Source organism: Lutra lutra, chromosome 4, assembly GCF_902655055.1.
Source record: "Lutra lutra chromosome 4, mLutLut1.2, whole genome shotgun sequence".
NCBI lineage: Eukaryota > Metazoa > Chordata > Mammalia > Carnivora > Mustelidae > Lutra > Lutra lutra.
Genome location: NC_062281.1, coordinates 89,772,372 through 89,791,186, shown reverse-complemented (window position 1 = coordinate 89,791,186; position 18,815 = coordinate 89,772,372). Strand labels below are relative to the sequence as shown.

Here is an 18,815-nt window from a genome sequence, read left to right as displayed (position 1 = left end):
CGTTAATTGAGCTATTATGTGCCTGACACTTATAATTGGGAATGGAAAGCCACTGGGGGAGGGAAAGGATCAAACACGTCCAGATGAACAATAAGTATTCCTATTTGATTAGAACTTAGGGATGTGTAGGAATAAGACAAAAGATGAGGTTTGGAGAGCCTTGGATGCCAGGGTGAGGAGTTCTACATTAAAAAAAAAATTTTGTTGTTTTTTGGATCAGCTGCAGTTTAGAAACTGGTACTTCCAAATACATACAGAAGGCTCAATTAGGACACTGTTATGGTTAGTTGGTAAGTGGAGGCAGTGATCATTGAAAGGAGGGACACGGATGTGAGGGAAAAAAATGTGGAAGTAATATCTTGTGATTAAATAACATTGAATGCATGTGTCAGGAGTAAAAGACTCCTGAGGTTTCATGAATAGGTGGCTAGAAAATAGAAATATTTAAGAGTTGAAACAGAGAAAATGTTTTAGCTTTGGACCTATTATGATTTAGGCATGGGTGAGAAATCTAGATACATAGGCATCTAGCAGTTACTTCGTAATTATTTGTTGAACACCTAATGTTCTGGGCGCTTTTGAGGGTGATGGGGATATAGTGGTAAACAAGGTGAAGGACAGACTCAGCATCTGCCTGTGGATGGATCTGTAGAAGGCTTCTATGAGAACAGGTTGGAGGAGGGCAGGAAGGGAACCACAGAAACAGGAGAACTCACCAGAGGGCTCTGGTGGTACAAGGGTGACTTTGGACTTTGTGGCCATGGAGACGGAGAGACAGATGTGTGTAGGTCAACAATATATTTGAGAGAGAAGACAAGTAGGGCTTTGCAGTTGGATTGGATAGGAGGCGTGAGACGGCAATAGTGGTGCTAGACACTCGTAAGGAAGACTGAGGGAGGAAGGCGCGACCCAGAGTGAGTTCAGAACAGAAGTTCAGTTAGAAACAGCTGGGAGTCATTCTCATCGAGTGGATGAGAGGATACAGTATATTAGAGACCCAGTTTGTGGGGGGCAAGAGGAGCCTGCCTGATTACTCAGGAAAGTAGATCCAGAGAAGGCCCAGAGAATGGGAATCTTCGAAGGACTCGACTCTTGGCTCAGGGTAACTAAAAGTTGTCAGACTCGGAGAAAAGAGTGAGTCTTGGCCATGAGCGGAAATGCCTGCAGTCACATATACTAGAAGCCAAGACTGGCTTTGGCATTTTAGCAGGAAGAGTGAAAAGACAAAGGAAACCATGTAAGTCAGACAGGCTGTGCCCCGTCTCCACTGAGGAAATGGAAACACTTTGCATATCGTTTGTGCATTTCTAAGCTCTCAAAATATGGCCAGGGCATGGGGGTACATTGGAAGAATTATCCAGGGCTTTTCCGGGCCACACTGTTGTCCCTAGAGCCCCCTAACTGTGGATATTTTTCTAAATGTCTTGTTTTTGTTTCTATAAATGGAAGGCTTCTCCCAATCCCTGCTATTAACCTGTCAGCTCCACTCTTCTGCCTTAAGTTCTTTTCCCATTCCCTTCTCTTTATGCTGCCATTAACATTGGAACAGTAACTTGATCATTTTAGAAGCAGCAGCTGAGTTTCATTCTGCTTGGTCTGACTTAGGGGATCCTATTGTTCTCATTTCTTATTTCCTCTGCTTTCTCATTTTGTTACTGCTCAGACCTCTCCTGCTCAGAAGAGGTGGTAGTGAACTTTGGGAGCTAACAGAACTACCTTCCTTTATACCCTCCTTACTATATTTGAAGCTAATATGATGCCTAAGAAATCTGTTCATACAGGTACAAGTTCAGGACTTCCTTTTCTGACCCTAAGTGTCCTACGTTTTCCCATCAAAGTGCCTGGAGATGATGAGCACTGGGTGATGTATGGAATTACTGATTCACTATATTGTATACCAGAAACTAATATAACACTGTTAACTATACTAGAATTAAAATAATTTTTAAAAAGGACCTAGAAAGGGGTGCCTGGGTGGCTCAGTGGGTTAAGTCTCCGCCTTCAGCTCCAGTCATGATCCCAGGGTCCTGGGATCGAGCCCGGCATTGGGCTCTCTGCTCAGCGGGGAGCCTGCTTCCTCCTCTCTCTCTGCCTGCCTCTCAGCCTACTTGTGATCTCTGTCTGTCAAATGAATAAATAAAATCTTAAAAAAAAAAAAAAAAAAAGGACCTGGAGAATCCCTGCCCCAAAATGTTTCCTGTCCCCCAAAAGACCGCCCTTGTGTTTCCCTCTTCATCCTTCAACTTTACTTATATCTACTGCTTCTCCGGAGAAAATGTGGTGACAGTCTTGCAGGGAGGGGCACAGCAGTGAGCAATGACAGTAAGTAATCTTCAGTGTTTGTTGAGGGGCTGCCTGTGATCAGGGAGGATACCAGGAGGAGGAGATTTTGGGAGTCTTTTGCCTCCCCACTCCTCCATCCCAGGAGAAACCACCAGTTTAACACTTTGGGAGACGCTCTTTGGTCTAAAATTCACCTTCCATCTTTCTGTCCTGACCCAGAAACTGTGGTGAGGACACAAGCGAGACACTTCAAGGGAGAATTCCTGGTGTTGATACCAACTCCTGCTGTCCTTACACACACTTCTGCCTGTCTGTGAACACACACACACACACACACACACACACACACACACACACACACACACACACACACACACACACCCCCTATTCGAGATTTCAGATGTTCCTGCCTGATTCTCTTCTGAGGAAGGCCCCATCCCTGATCTCTGCCAAGCTAAGAGACTCTTTTCCCTGAAAGAATATCCACGGATATGTTTCTATTGTACTTCACACGTTGCTTTTCTTTTTACTACTCAGTTTGGAGCAGTTTAAGAGAAGGCCAAAGTATGGGGCCGATGTGGGGGCGGGTGGTGAGGAGCCACATCCATGTGCTCAGCGGGGACGGCCCTGGCCTAAGGCTGGATGGGCTGGAAGGTAAGCAAGTTTAAAGTAGGGGGCATAATGAGGGTGGGATAGCAGGTTGCTGCTAAAATCAAGTGGCCGAGATGCTGTGAAGTCACACACTACTCCCGTGTGAGCCCATGTGAGCTCCCTGAACCCAACCCTAAGGTAGTTCACAGAGAAGAATCAAAAGACCCAAAGCAGAGGGACCTCAGGGCTTATGCAGTCCACCTTCTGCGTGATGGGACTCACTGCCACAGCCTGCTTGGTATTTGTTGGGATCTCTGCTTTGGGTCAAAGAACGGGTAATTGGGCCTTCCTGATGAGAGAATCATGGGCTTTGGAGTCTGACATATTGGGCCTCCTTCCTGCAGCCATCCCTTCGTAGCTTTGTGATTCTGGGTAAATTAGTTACCCTCCCAAGCCCTTTTTATTTAACCTGTCTATAAAATTATATCCTGCCTCACAGAGTTGTTGGGAGGTTAAGGGAGGAAATGTACATAAAGGGCCTATAACAGAATCGCAGAGCAAAAGCTTAGCTCCCTGTATCCCACTGATGGGTGTAGGGACAGCTCACCCCCACAAACAAGGGAGAAATGGAGACCAGGAATGTGAGACTCAAGTCCCCAGCCTTCAGGGGGACAGGGCTGGATACAAGAAAGGCCTGCTGACCTGCTTTCTTCCCTCTGTGCCTAGTACTGCAGAGCATTCCAGGATTAAGCCCCAAGGAAGGGTGGAAGAATGGGATCATGAAGCTATGGTTAAGACCTGGACGAGCTCAAAGGTCTTGGACCCTCCTGACCGGTCTCTCTCCCAAACCTCCCCGCCCACCCGCCTTCCTCCCCTCCCCAGTGCACAAAATCCCCTACCCTCAACTTTCCAAGACTCTTATTTGATGCTTTTAAACTTTTTTCTTTATTTAGACAGAAAAGACCAACTCTTTAAAAGTAAAATGCAATAAATAAATAAGTTAAGCATAGAGAAGTGTCTGAAATGGACTCCCCAGTCTCCCCTTAGCACTCCCACCACCCCCCACCCGTTTCTTTCCCCTAAAACCTCTTCCTAAAGAAAATGATCAGGTAATAAACCCCTGTAACCCCTCCCCACACCCCTCCTCCCATATACCCAATTATCCCCAAAGCAAAGGGAGAAATCAAGAGAGAGAAAAAATCCAAGGGAAACATTGTCTAAACTCCCAGAAAGAGAGATGGCAGCGTCCGGGCCGGGCCGGGCTGGATAACGCACGGGTGGTAGTGGTATTTACACGGAGGGGACCAGCAGAGACTGTAAACATTTTTAGGGGTTTTGGGGGAGGTCTTTTCCTCATGAAAGGAGGAGGGTCTCTGTGGCTGACTGGTGGAGAGGCAGCCCTCAGGGCTCCCCCACACCCTCCTTAGAGGGGGCCCATGGGGGAGGCAGTGAAGTTTAGGGCTGGGAGCCCAGGGTTCAGGGATATCCTACCTCTAGCTGAGGGTGGCAGGGAGTGTGAGAACCAGCTTCTGAGAAACCCCTAATGTGGGGAAGAGGCTGGGGTGAAGGTGAGGTGGGGAGCTTATGGGAGGCCCCTCTGTCCTCCCGGGGGCCACAGGCCCGCTGGTGGGGGAGGCAAGTGCGAAAGCTGGGCACAGAAGGTCACCACAAGAACCCCAGCAGAAGGCAGATAGCCCAGAGCCTTTGAGCTTGTCCCTTGCTCCCTCACAAAGGCCAAAAGGGCCTGGGAGGAAACAGGCCCTTCAGGAGGGGCAGGGTGGTGGGAGTGGGCCGGTGTCCTGTTCCCCCAGGGCTGTGAAGCAGCTTTTGCCCCCAGAGCCCCATCGAGGCCCCGGGCAGGTGTGCAGAGAGGGCTGGGACCAGACGTGGGGAGAGGGGTGTGGTGCCCCTTCCTCTGATGTCTCCAGACCTGTGAAGTAAGGAGACATGGGTGAAGCTGTAGGGAAGGCACAGCCAATGCAGGTCACAGGCCCTGCCAAGGAAGAGGTAGCTGGGCTGGCTGACGCAGGATAGGATGGGGCTGCTTGGGGAAAGCAGGTCATCAGAAAGGCCTCAGTCCAGACAGAGCCCCCGCAGCTGTTGGACGAGGGGCAGTGATGGAGGAGATGGGAGGGAGAGGGCCCATGATATAGGAAACCAAAGGATATTCAGAAGGAGATATTTACACAGCCCATGAGAGAGAGAAAGGCTGGAAGACAGAGAGACAAGGACTGGAGGGGACAAAGCAAAGGAGTGAGACAACAGGCAGGCAGGCAGAGATAGCTAAGAGAAAGGAGAAGGGGCAGTGGACAGACAGACACCTGGAGGAAGAGCAAGGTGGCCAGGCTAGGACCTGGAATGGGGCTTAGGGCTGCAGACTTGGGGGCTGAGACCCCCAGTCCCTAGAGAGTGCTCTCATTCCTTTTCAGAAAGGAACAAAGAAAGCACGAGAGAAATGCACAGAACACAGACCACAGTCACCAACCACTGTTGACCAAGCACGTCCCGCGAGCTGCCCCCGGCCCCTGACCCTGGGCTGAGGGGCGCTTCCCTCCGCGGCCCCCTCCCCAAAGAACAAACAATCGGCTCCAAAGACAACACGCTCGTTCCATGCAACTTACAGGGGCCCGGAGCAGGGGTCCGGGGATGGGGGCTTCGGCCGACAATGGACACGGGCCCTGGGCTGGGGGGGCCCCCAGGGTGGGGGGAGTTAAGCAGCCAGGATTGGGGGGGAAAGGGGGAGAAACAGAAAATGTGGGTATTGTTCTTGGGTTGTGTTTTTTCAGGGGTTTGGTCCAAAGGAGATTAAACAAACACAAAAGTCACCAAAGCTCACAGCTCTGTGGCCATGAGGCTAAAGTGGTGACGGCAGTTGGGTGGAGGGGACCCATTTTGTGAAATTCAGGCAGTCCAGCATTTTAGCCTTCTCCACCTAAACCAAAGCTGCTCCTGGTAGGCCTGAAACTTGGACTTCCCCGAGTCTGTTCTGTGCACTCTGCACTGTCCCATGGGTCTATACTGTACAAGAGCCCAGGGTCTATACTACGTGGGGTCCAGGGTGCTGAGGGTCTAATGTCCCCACCTCTCAGGAGGATAGATATTCCAGGAGCCATGATTCTAGAACCCTCCAGTATCCTACACCAGCCCCCTTACTTCCCCAACTCTACTCCCCTAAATCTACTCTGACCCAAAGGAAAACAAAAAAGAGAGACACACACAAACACATAGACACTGACCAGACAAATGACACCAGATTCTGAGGAAGACCTGGGAAGTGGACACAGATCTAGACAGACTTGGCTCTCTCTGGGGTCACAGTGTGTGTGTGTGTGTGTGTGTGTGTGTGGGTGTGTGTGTGTGTGTGTACGCACGCATGCACACACACACACAGGTGTATGTAGGTGTGTGAGAGAGAGAGAGACAGAATGACTCAGGTGACTGAAAGGTGACAGCAGAAAGTGACTGAAAGGGTGACAGCAGAAGGAACTATACCAGACCCCAGCTTCAAGTGCACAGAGTCAGGCGGGGGGGGGGGCATCCCTGAGGCTAGGGGAGCATGGGGTGGGGGCAGTCCAAGTGAGGGCCCTGGCTTCCGTGTGAGGGAGCTGAAGAGGTCACAGGATGGGAGCAAGACCCACCTGGGGGCCCTCAGTAGGGCCGGTTGGCATCCTTAGGCCGCTTTAGCTGGACTTTGAGGCGCTTCATGCCAATCTGGAAACCGTTCATGGCCTGGATGGCAGCCTGGGCACTGGCCGGATTGTCGAAACTCACAAAGCCTGAGGTGAGAGGGGCATAAGGCCCAGCCCAACCCCACCTCACTTGCCTGTGCTTAGGACCAGAACCTGCTCCTTGGTTCCCTGCTGCCCCACCTCCCTTCCTCCCGGGATCCTGAGGGCCTGGCACACAGCAGGGGAGCTGCTGATTGACAGGCTGAGGAAACACAGTGCAGCCACCCAACATGCTCTTGGACATTCTTTCCAGCACTCTCTGAAGGGCAGCCCCTTCCTCAGCCTGGATAACTCTCAACCTGCCTTCTGAAAACACAGACCACTTCTGGCCCTTTGTGACTTCTCAAGCAGGGAGGACAAGGCTCCTTCTCCCCTGAAGCAACTTTTCAAAGACATGAAGGCAAAAGACTCCACTCCCTAAACTTTTCTTTTGAAAACCAAACATCCCGTTCCTGAGACTCTTCCAGACCTTGGGGAGCATGAATTTGACCAGTGCTCAAGGAGAAAAGGTGAAGTTGCAGGTTTTGGAGGTAGAGCTGGACAGCAGCTGGTATGGCATGCCAAAGGTGTAAGAAAGGTTCCTTCTGACCTTGGATAATCTGGATTTCAAAATTTGGGCCCACTGTGACCATAAATGCCTTTAAATGTCTCAGATCTTATCCATATTTGGAGTTTGGCAAAAATGTACCGTATTTATCTTTTGGATCACCACAGTCTTACCAAAACACTTGCTCTGATTGGTGGCCCGGTCAACAAAGACTTTGGCTGAGATGACGTGGCCGAAGGGGACAAACATCTGGAGGATTTCTGAGTCCGTGAACTCCTGGGGCAGGTGGTAGATGAAGATGTTGCAGCCGTCAGGGCCTGGATGGCAGCAGACAGAGGAAGAGCTCAGGAATTGGGAAACACAGGGCAAGGGCCCCACGGAAAACGGCCCTGGCGGGGCGGGGGGACCCTCCCATCCCAGCTCCCACATGCAGGCCAGGGCGCCAGACACCTCATCCCCACTCGCTTTCTTCCCACACATAGGGCCAGAGTCTGGCTTGGAGCAGGCAACAGGGAGTCCCCAGCCCAGGACCAGGGTGCTCCTCTCCCTGAAGGCTCTGGGACGGGAGAAGGGCGCCCAGGCCGTACCTTCCCGTTGCTGCTGCTGCTGCTGCTGCTGCTGCTGTTGCTGCTGCTGCTGCTGCTGGGGAGGAGGTGGGGGCTGCTGGGCGACCAGGGTTGGGGGAGGCTGCGGGAACGCAGGTGCGACCAGGCTGTAGGCTGCTGGGTAGGCTGCTGGGGGGGCGGTGGGAGAACGGAAAGCTAGTGGGGGCCTCGGGACTCCCCTGGCCCCCGGGGCCCTCTGGCCAGCCCTGTCTCCCTCTGCCTAGCCCAGGCCAGTGGGGTGGACAGGCCCTTGAACTCTGGGTATACTGCCCCTTACGTAGGACCCATGGGACCCATCAGGAAGCCCCAGGGGGTGGCTGGCAGGGCAGGGTGCCTGGAAGACCAGCTTCTCTCCCTTGCTGTCCGTCCTGTCATGGGCCCTGGGCTCCTCACCTGTGTAGTGCTGCATCCCCGCGTAGGCCTGCTGCAGGGGGTCCACAGGTGCTGCGGGGCTCTGGGCTGGGGAGAGCAGCACCAACTGTGAGGGAGGGGGAGGACGCAGAGCAAAGGCCATGCAGGTGGGGAACACAGCCTCCCAGGGCATGGGGTGTGACAGGATAGCACGCAAAGGCACAGGGTGGCGGGAAGAGCGCAGAGCGTGGAGTCTGACTGCCCATGCAACCCCGGACTTCTCTAAGCCTCAGCTTCCCTGGCTGAGAATGGGCAGGAGCCTCTGAGGCCAAGGATGCCAGAGCAGAGAAAGCCCCTTATGACCCTGGGGCCTGCAGAGGGAGGGTGCACCACAGCTGTCTGTGGGCAGTGGGAGTGGTGGCTTTGATAGCTGCTGGGGAGAGAGGGGGGCAGGCAGAGACCCCCACCTGGGTAGGGGTGAACCCCGTTGGGATACAGAGCATCAGGGGCAGGTTGCCCGGTGGGCTGGGTGGGCACCGGGCTGTAGCCGTTGACGCCCAGGGCAGCAGGGATTGCCGAGACGGGCGTGGCAGCGATGGCAGGAGGGGTGCTGGTTCCTGGGGAGGAGAAAGCGACAGAGACAGAGCAGAGGAGCGGACACACACACACACACACACACACACACAAACGCAGAGAACCAGTCAGCAAGGCTGCAGGCATTAGGGAGGAAGCAGGCCACTCTATTGCCCCTGAGTCCCTCCCAGCCCCTCTGGCTTCCCTGAGCAGTGCCCTACGTCCCCTCCCCACCACACACACACTGACCTGTCCCACTTGTGCCCAACTCAGCCCAGCCTGCCTACCCTGAGCTTTACCTGAGGATGGGGTGATGGGGGTGGCAATGAGGCCATTGGCATTGATGGCGGCCATGTGCTGCATCTGCACGGCGGCCATGGTGGCCATGGGGCTGAGGTAGGCACTGTGAGCCGCCACCAGGGCTGCCTGCTGCTGCATCAGCTGGAGGGAGGGGAGGAGAGGACAGTGGGGCCGGGTCCTTCCCCCCGCCCCCATGCCCAGCCTGGCTCCCCTACCAGCCACGAACCGTGGCACTGGAAGGGTAGGGGCAGGTCCTGGAGGCCAGGAGGAGGCGGGGAGGGGCCCAGCCCAGGCCCCCGGGGGTCAGTGCTCACGGCCTGGGTGTAGGCGCTGTAGGCTCCAAACTGCAGGGCGATGGGGCTGAACATGCCCAGCTGGGTAGCCACCTGCTGCATGCGGCGGAGACCTCGCTCCTTCTCCGTGTCGGCAAACTTCACCACCAGGCTGGATGAGGCACCCTGGGCAGGGGCCACGTGGCGGTTAGAGGGACAGAGGAGTCGGGACCTCTCCTGCTCAGAACCCTCAAGGCCCGGCCTCGGGTCCATCCCTCCAGGCTTGGCCTCTTGGGGAGGACAGCCATCAGGGCGCCTCTGTCCAATGAGAAGATTTTCATCCCAGCCTCCCCCTGTGCCGGGATGGGCGAGAGGCTACAAAAAGTTGAGGAACTTGAAGGCACGTGTTCGGAAAGGGAATGGCCTACTGAAATCAGAAGGGCGCCTCTGGCTTCTCCGTAAGGATTCCAAGCTGGAAATCATCCCCAGCCAATATTTAATCTCAGGCTGGTCATCCCATCTAGCTGCCCCAGCCCCCACACCACGATGCCCACCCCCACACCCTGACCCTCGTGGTATGCTCAGAGCATGAAGCCTCAAGTTTTAATACCACCTCGAGCTAAATAAAAACCAAACCCAAGAAACATGTGCAGAGATTTTGTAGAATTCTGTACTCTAGAATGCAATTCTCTATTCAGTGGTGCATCCTCTCGGCCAAGGCCCAGCTAATCGCTTGCCCAGCCTCTGCTGAGGGAGCTTCAGAGTCAGCTAGGTCCATCTGAGAAACACACTCTGCTGGAGAGCCCCCCACGAGCACGGTCAGTTGGCCCAGGGCTAATGTGCAGTGGGCATGTGGGGCCTCTAAGCAAGTGTTCCAACGCCCAGCCAGGGAAGGTAGGGGGTACAGGAAGGTGGGCGAAGAGATAGGAGATGGAGAGGCTGAGGAGTGGAGGAGGCTGGAGAGGAGGGCAAGGCCTGTGGACTGGAGGCGAGGGGTCAGAGGTGGGGGGATGTCATCTGAAATGTGAATGTGGGGCTGCTCACCGGCAGGGTCCGGCTGCTGTGAAGGGTGTTGATGGCCGCTTGGGCCTCGGCGTGGGTCTGGAACTTGACAAAGGCGCAGCCTACAGCATCCGAGAGCAAGGAGGAAAGGGTGAGTGCTCACCCTCAAGGGCCCCCAACGTTGCTGTCCCCAGAGAGCCAAGGGGAAAGGAGCAGAAAGGCCAGAGGGCCCGTCTGGGGAAGGGGGAGCCACTGGGTACCTTTGCTGGTGCCATCTGGCCCCCGGAGCACAGTGCACTCGTCTATGGTCCCAAAAGGCTCGAACATCTTCCTGACATCCTCATCTGTCTGCTGCTTCCCTAGCATCCCCACAAAGAGCTTCCGGTCTTCTGGGGGGGTAAGGCACAGGACGAGGGGCATGTTCAGGGCTCCCTGGATACTTTCCCCACTCTATTCCCGCCAGGATAGGCACAAATCTTGCCCTTCACCTTTGGCAACTCCCTGGAGCTCCAGGCACTCCCCTCACCCTGAGACTAAGGCTACTAGCAGTGACGCCAGTGATTTTGGGGGAAATGGGATACAGTTACATGGGGTGCTCAGCCCAGTTCTGAAGGGCTTGCACTTTCCTCTGGGCTTCAGTTTGGCCATCTCTACAATGGGCTAGATGACATCCCCTCTGACAACAACCCCCACCTTGACCTGGAACCCTTTGGAATTCTCAGATTTCCTTCCTCAAGAGAGGCTGCCCCTCAGTTACTCTAAGCCCTGGGCCTGAGTCCCAAGCCCAAGGGTACAGAACCTACCTCCTCGGCTCTCGCTGTCGGCCGGCTTGACCTGGATTGGCCTGTTCATCTAAAAGGAGAGAAGAGAAGGCAACTGCTGGGGACCTCCTCTGAACCCGACAAGAGCCACCCCCCTCCCCCCAGGCCGGGACCTGCAGAGAGGCTAGAGGAAGCAAGCCCCAGGCCCTAAACTGCTGATGGGAAGGAAGGGATGGGCCTAATCTTGTTTAGGATTAGGACCCAGGGGGAGATTAGAGGCAGTGGGAGGTCAGGATATCTAGGAGGATGCTCCTGGGCCCACTCCAGGCCCCGGTGAAGCCCCAGGTGACTTGGCCAGGGACAAGTGATGCTCTCTTTAGGGGGAGAATGGAACTTCCCATAGGACCTGTCTCCCCAGATGGAGCCCAACCAAGAGGCTATTCAGCAAGAGCTGTCTTAATTTTACAAAGTAGGGTCAAGAGAGGCCTCTCCAGTGAGCAGCCCCAAGGAAGACTATCGACCCAGGGACACCCCACAGATGCCCCGACTTCCTTCTGACCCCAGAGGTGTGTCTGCTTCTCTATCTGCCCCCCTACACCCCTTGACCCCAGGGGGAAGGCACTCGGGCAGCACAAAGGGAGCAGATGCCCAGTCTCCGTGGCAACGGGAGAATGCGCGCCATGGCAACCGCCCACTCAGCCTGATTTATCCCTCCCGTCGCCCTGGCGACCGTGGTGACGTCATCACTTCGGCAGCTCCACACACCCGGAGAAGGAGTGGCGGGGGTGAGAACAGGGTATGCTGGGGGTGGAGGATTTGGAGGGGGCTGGGAGGTGGGGGAGGGGCCCAGGACAAGCTTCCTGATTCGTGCTGAGCAGGCTCTGCAGGGGCCACACTGTCCCTTCTTCCTCTGCCTTCCTCCTCCAGATCAAATCCTTGGTGTCTCACAGCTGAGAGGGCTCCGAAGGAAGAACTGCTGTCCCATGCTCTTTTGACATTCTCCCTGTACCCCGAAGTCCTCCAGAGCTCTCCCTTCTCTTCACTCCTGCAGCATCTCCCTTTGTTCGGTCTCCAGTGGAAATGCAGACACCCCCCCCAGTTCCCCTCTCCATGATCTTGCCTGGTGAGGGGACTTAGCAATGACTTCTGCAGGTTGATTTCCTTCACTGGGGGCGGGGGGCATCTTCAGAACTGGAGGGAGGGGAAGGACTCAGTATTTCATGTCTGAAAATATTTTGCTACTGAGGGGCCATCCTAGCTCCAGTGATCAAAAATATTAAACAAAAGAAACCATTTGTTGACATTCTGAGGGGAGCTACGGGTATCCTCAGGAAAGGCACTGGACTGGGGGTCAGGAGATTCAGGTTCAGGGACTAGCCCTGCCACTCACTAGCTGGGTGACCTTGGACAAGTCACTTCTCTCCTCAGGGCCTCAATGTTCTTCTCTGTAAAACAGTGGGGCAGATCAGGTGGTGGTGAATCAGGTTCCCCTCAGCTCTAGTGTTCCAGCCTTTGGGGATCTCGTGTGTCGTCACTTCACACAGAGAAGTGCAGGACTGGTAGGGGGCCCCTTGCCCCTTCTCACACCAGACCCTCCACCCTGGTATCCAGCCATTCCAGTCAGTGTGACAGGACTCTGCTGGTGAGGGAGCCCCCCAGGCCTGGATCAAACCTAAGCTGCACCTCAGTGGACACTCCTGTCCTGCCCCACCCCCATTTATGGATCCAAGAGCAGCTGGCTGGGGGGAGGTGGGTAACAGTCACCCAAATCCTCCAGCCAATCTGCCCCCAGCTTTATCCACCAATCTGGGATTATCCCATAGAGTTTCAATCTCCTCAGGAGCTTGCACCCGCATGTGTGTGTGTGTGCGTGTGTGTAAAAGAGAGAGAGATGTGTGTGTGGGCGGGGGGGAGTGGCGGTTAGGCACCCAGGGCGCTCAGTTTTGCACGCTGTAAAGCAATCGGGAATGGCTGCAAGGGCACCTCAGCCCCAGCCACACCTCCTACAGAAGACGTAGACTCTACACCAGGGTCTTTCCACGGCATCAGGGAATTCTTGAGTTGACACTATCCCTTTCCCAAAATGCCCCTAGGGATCTGAGGTTCTAGGCAAGGGCGGGGAACCTGAGACCCAGAAAGAAAGGATGCCATTCCCTTACTGCACGGGCTCCCAGGCACAGAAATAGCACCTCAATAAATATCCACAGCTGATAGGGATTCACACAAAGACACACAGAAGTGCACAGGCTGCGGCGCAGGTCACGTTGACAGAAGGTCCCTGACACAGCCTCCCTCAGAGCCCCCGCCCCAACCCATGCCCAGGCTCTCCTTCTTGGCCTGGCACTTCCTGTGTGAAGCTCGGTCTTTGTTAGCTCAGCTCCTGCACACCTGCCCCCTCCCCTGAGTCCAGCTGGGCCCTGTTTACCTGGCAACCCAGGCTCCGGTGCCTCTCTTCCCTAACCACCACCAGCCAGGTGATAAGCCCTCCTGAGGGCCTCCCAAAGAAGAGGAGGCTATTTATACTCACTCAGACTGCTCCCCCACTGACTTGGTCACTCATAAGGCCCTTATCCTTCTCACCAATAGCAAAGACCTCACTTCCAGCAAGCGCTCCTATTTCCAGAAAATCTAATTCTCCCGAGGACACAGGCCTGCTGCTCTGCCACCCCTGGCTCCTGACTCCCTTCCACCTGGTGTCCCAGACCACACATGGATCCTTTCCACTGGGCCCAAATTCACTGGCCCAACAGCAAGCCAACAGGCAGGGCCCATGGCCCCAGAGTAGGAGTTCGGCCTAAGGAGAGGGCGTAGGGCAGGCTAGGCAGAATTAGTCCCTCCCACCACCACCTCCAGGAGGCCACACCCTCCCACAGGAAGAATCCACGGGACTTTGGGAGAGCCTGTCCTGGGAACACTCAGGGGAGAGAAAAGGAAACGGGGCTTGGCAGCCACAGGTCCAGCCTCCATTCTTCCTCTGCAGCTAAAGTATCACCCTAATATAGCGGGACCGTGCAGATTTCGGGGTGACAGAGATGGGGAGGAAGAGGAGAGAGCTAAATGCTCACATTAAAAAAGAGCCTATATTGGGGCACATGGCTGCCTCAGTCGGTGGAGCATGTGACTCTTGATCTTGGGGTTGTGAGTTTGAGGCCCACATTGGGAGTAGAGATTACTTAAACATAAAATCTTAAAAAAAAAAAAAAAAGCCGTATTAGGAGGATGTGGAGGAAGGTTAGACAGCAGGAAGAACGTCCCACAGAGGGGATGCACTAAACAGGCGTGCGTGCGTGTACACATACACACATACACACACACACACTGAATGACTATTTGAGGAAACAATGCTGCCAGGAACGCAGGTGGCAGAGAAAAGATCTGGGGGATACAAAGGGTCAGGCAGAGCCTGGACATAGACATCTGCTCCCCTAGACGCCCCAAGCCCCCAGCACAAGGGTCCCCTTGGAGGATAGGACCTCCCCCCTCCATTTCCTACTAGAGGCTCTGTCAGGCCAATCTGGATCCTGTCCCCGAGGCAAAGGCCGAAGTGGAGGCCTCAGTGTCACCTGGGAGCTCACTCAGGGGCGGGGCTAGACAATCATTAACCAGGAGCCCTCTTCCCTCACCTGCCACCCTGGGCCTATATTTTTTCCAGGAAGGGGGGGCAGAGCCCTTCTGTACCCTGACAGAGCCTGCCCGAGTGCACAGACAGCTGGAGGGGGCAGACCCAGGCCAGGTGCCTGCCTAGCAAGATGGCAGGAAAAGAAGAGATGTTGTGACTAAGATGAAAACTACTGAATTGTCAGGAGTCTCCACAGAGAAAAGAAAGAAAGTTGGAATGTGACGTGATGGAAACCAGGCTTCCCAGGGAAGCGTGTGCCCACACCCACGCAGCCAGGCTGGCGGGTGCACGCGCACACATGTGCACACGCACGCGCACACACAGGCTCCCCGGATCCCAAGTCTGCTCTCTCTCTCTCACAACCGCGCGCGCACACACACACACACACACACACACACACACACGAACACACAGATCCTTAATGCCATAGGCCAGGGCTGTTCTGGTGCCTTGCCACCAACTAGGATGAGATGGAGGGGAGAAAGCCAGTCTGACTGTGGGATTTGCTCTCTTAAGTGCATTCAAGGGTTGAGGGCCACAGGGGGAATGGGTCACGGACCTACTGAAGGTTCGAAGTTGGGAGTGACTGAAGCAGTTCTGATTTTCCTGGATGCCCCCACCCTCTTTGCCTGTCTGTTTTGTCTACTTCCCTCCCAGGAAGGAATGGAGAATCAGCCTTTTTCTCCATGCCCCACATAGGGGAAGGGGTAGAGGCTATGACACGTGTGTCTCCAGCACCCAGGCCGGCTCAGCAAATGTTTGCCTGAGGGATGGACGGAGTTAGCTCTCAGTACTACTTCCTGGGGCTCAGAGGGTGGGAGACAACAGAAGCACATAGACATGGGAATAGAATAGCACAACCTTTCCCCCCAGGCTGCATGGCAGGAGGCAGCCTGAGATTCTCTATCCTGGCCAGCTCAGGCCTGGGACAATCTGCACAGCTATCTCAGAAGAAGAGAAAAAGAGCTCTGACTTTTCAGGAGAGAGGCCATGCCGGAGGGCACCCCTGCCGACCTGGGCACACTTTGGGGGTCAGACTTGATCCTCCACAATGATGTCTGCCCGTGCCCTTGCTTGCCGCAGCCCACGCCCCCCCAGGCTCTGCTCCACCCTGATGCCCAAAGCTCTTCCTAGGAGACACGAGGTGAGTCTTTGAGAGCTCAGAAGCCCGCACAGAGATGCTAGTCCCGCAGGTACCCACTGTCCCGGTCACAGTCAGACATTCCACCCCCAGAGCCACAAACGTGCCTGGGTGCCTCCTGCTTACTTTGCCACACACTTGGTATCCGGAGTCTCTCCCCATGCCTCACAACCAGCTAAGCTCTCTAAGTGTTGTCCCATGAGCAGGCTAGAAAGTGGAGAAGGGGCTGCACCTGCTCTTTACAAAGGTCACATTTGCTCTGCTAACCGCTGTCTTCCTTCTCTCCAGGTAGAAGAAATGAATGCATCTCCAGCAAGAAAGAGGGCTGTTAGAAGGAGAGGGGGGCCTCCTGGTGATGAGAGGAGGTAGGAAATGAGTTCTGTATCTCAGAAAGGTGGTGAGCCCCCTGCTCCCTTCTCAGGAGTGCCCTATGAATATGGGACTCACCCCTGGAAGCGTCTTCTGTTCGTGCAGGGCGCTCTGGGCCTTCAGGGCTGAATCGCGGGCACAGTATGTCAGGAAGGCACATCCTGAGGAGGGGCAGGGGCAGAGAGACCGGGTGGGGGTGAGTCCCTGATATCCCCTCCCTAAAAGGCTCCCCCCAGCCATGACACTGAGGACTGGGAGGCTTTTCTCTTCTTGCCCCTCTCTGGCCGCTGGAGTGGGAAGGTGTCTGAGAGGGGCCAGACATTTTGCCCCAGGGAGTCTCTGGGCCAAGTCGTTGGGAGAGGGGGCTTTGTGTGGGAGTAGAAGGGGCATGTGGTTGCCAGACAAGTGTGTGCAGTGTGGTTTCTCTCTTCCTCTGCTGGCCTCTTTTCCCCTTCTCCTTTGCCTCTACCTCCCTCCATCTTGGTCCCCATCACCCTTCTCCTCTCCCATTTTCCCTATTTCCTCATCTCTCTCCTACTCCGTGGGAGGCAGGTGGACAGTGAAGAGTGGGATAGAGGAGAAGGAAAAGGGAGAGCAGTTCACTGCAAGTCCCTAGGCCAGTTGACAGGGGAGGCAGTGGGCCCCCCCACCCCCACCCACAGTGCCACAAGTCCTGACCGGAGCCTGACCCTGCTTAGCAAAAGTGCACAGCCCTTGGACAGGCCCAAGGAATGCCTCTTGGCCAGCCTCTCTCAAGTTCCCACCCCCACACTTCCCAGATCTATACCAGTCTCTGTCCTCCACACCCTGTTTCTCAGGTCCCTCTCTTGGGTCCTGGAGCTGCCCTGCCCAGTCCATGTCCACTCTTGCCAGGGTGACCCCCACCTCAATAGTGTCTGAGACTACTAAGATTCCCAGGCGAGTGTGCATGCATGTGCGCACACACACACACACACACACGTGCGTACACACACACACACACACACACACACCTGCCTGGCTCCTTATCTCCCAAACCAGATCTCTTGGTCCTCCATCCTCCTTTGAGTTCATCCATGACATCACCCTCTCATCTCTGGGGTCCATATCTCTGCATCCCCTCCACAACTCTTCCCCTAAAGAGGCCATCCTAAGGCCTGCATCCGAGTCCCCTGCTCACCCTGGCTGTTCTCTTCCAGCTCCTCCATCCACTCCTTAGCCCCTGAACTCTTTCCTTCCACATTGGCCCTTTCCAGCTGCTCCAGCCCTCCAGGCTGGCTTCCCCTTCTCCCAGCCTCCCCTCCCACCCCTGACATCTCTCCAGCCTGGCCTGACCCCTCACCCTTGTGCAGCCCGGTGTACTTGTCCTTGATGACAGTCAGCTCGAAGATCCGACCAAACTGTTCGAAGATGGGCTTCAGGTCCTTTTCCTCCAGATGCCTCGGGATCTGCCCCACAAACAGCTTGATGGCATCCGGCTCCTTCATTGGGGCGGCCCAGGAGGAGGGGCCGAGGGGAGCAGGGAGAGGCCCAAAGGCCAGGGGGAAGCTGCCTAGCAAGGAGGCAAGTGGTGGGGGCCGGGGCCCAGCCGGGGCTGGCTTTCCCTTTGGCCCCCAACCACAGTGCTGAGCAGAGGGGCAGCTCTTCACACAAAGGAGGCCCAGGGAGTTGAGGGCTAGGGGTCAGGGGTCTAGGCAGACACTGTCATGCCACCAGGGGGCATAGCCCGAACAAATGATCTCCCTCCCAGAGATCTGGCAAATATCCCAGAATGGGGGTCAGTGTGCTCAAGATCTGGAGGATTAGGGTGGTATCTGGGGTGCTGGGAACTGGGGATTAAGAGCTGGAGTCAGGGAAAGGGCCTGAGGAGGGTGATGGAGAAGGAGGGTTAGGGGTTAGGGGCCTGGTAGGTTGCCAGCAGCGCCAGGGTAGGGGCACTCCTGATGTGGGGCAGGTGGAGCTCTCGTTGGCTTTCCTGGGAGGACACCTCCCCTGTGGCTGATCCTTCTGCTGGGTCCGAAGATCCCTGATGCCAGATGCTTGATCGCTGATGGCGGCAGGGCTCCGGGGGTCCCTTTTGCCCTGCCGCCCCCCTTCAGGTCCTCCCCTCAGCCCCCCTCCCACCCCCACCCTGGTCCCTGGGCCTGGGTTGCTGCTGGCTGCTCCCGTTGCTGGGGCTGCCTGCTTTCCCGGTCACCTGGGTCCCGGAGCTCTGCTCTCCGGCCGCGCTCTCCTCAACAAAAACCTCCCCCCTCCACACCCCCCTCCCCACTCCCACCTCCTTTCCCCTGACATCAGTGATGTCAGTCTCAGGGGTGGAATACAAATTCTCTACCCCGGAGAGGGACGCACAATACAGACAAGAGCCACGCCCTCTTTCTATCTCCTTCCTCCCTGACTCTCTTTCCACCCCCAGAAGAGCAGCTGGTCCTGTTGATAATAACCCTCCCCGCATCTTACTCCCCAATCACGAGCTGGGCAAGACACTAAGATGGAGAATTTATAGAGGAGCCCTAAAGTGGGGTCCATTGTTCCGGGGGCTGGAGCTGTCCCCGGTGCTGGAAGCGAAGACCCAGGAGAGGGGAGCAGGGGGGAGGAGGAGAGGGGAGCCGGCATCTGGGGAGACTTAGTGTGGGGAGCAAAGGAAAGAATCTGGGGAAAAGAAAATGGCATAGAAAGAGTTGGAAAGGTTGG

The 18,815-nt window shown here is 55.5% G+C and overlaps 1 protein-coding gene and 1 long non-coding RNA gene across 11 annotated transcripts; one reads left to right on the top strand and one right to left on the bottom strand.

Annotated features, from left to right (window-relative positions):
* Positions 1-3,809: 3,809 nt before the first annotated feature.
* Positions 3,810-18,385, bottom strand: CELF3 (CUGBP Elav-like family member 3). 10 transcript variants are annotated; one of them, XR_007126952.1, is made up of 14 exons: positions 17,464-18,375; positions 16,221-16,303; positions 11,056-11,104; positions 10,513-10,641; positions 10,295-10,374; positions 9,293-9,436; positions 8,978-9,119; positions 8,573-8,722; positions 8,148-8,213; positions 7,737-7,883; positions 7,323-7,466; positions 6,513-6,650; positions 5,496-5,557; positions 3,810-4,804 (listed from the first exon to the last, which is right to left on the bottom strand). XR_007126952.1 is itself a non-coding variant. In XM_047727908.1 (14 exons), exons 4-13 carry the CDS (start codon positions 11,102-11,104, stop codon positions 6,523-6,525), a joined length of 1,179 nt encoding a protein of 392 aa, XP_047583864.1. In that variant the 5' UTR covers positions 16,221-16,303; positions 17,464-17,569; positions 18,319-18,385; the 3' UTR covers positions 3,812-4,804; positions 6,513-6,522. The 10 variants fall into 10 exon arrangements, 9 of the variants coding, with proteins under 9 accessions (XP_047583859.1, XP_047583858.1, XP_047583864.1 ...); XM_047727908.1 differs by lacking the exon at positions 5,496-5,557 and having other exon boundaries at positions 3,812-4,804; positions 17,464-17,569; positions 18,319-18,385; XM_047727909.1 differs by lacking the exon at positions 5,496-5,557 and having other exon boundaries at positions 3,812-4,804; positions 10,513-10,638; positions 17,464-17,569; positions 18,319-18,385.
* LOC125098794 (uncharacterized) lies at positions 11,773-16,154 on the top strand. Its single transcript, XR_007126953.1, has 3 exons — positions 11,773-11,809; positions 15,554-15,776; positions 16,062-16,154. It is a non-coding gene; the product is annotated as an uncharacterized LOC125098794 (long non-coding RNA).
* Positions 18,386-18,815: the final 430 nt, after the last annotated feature.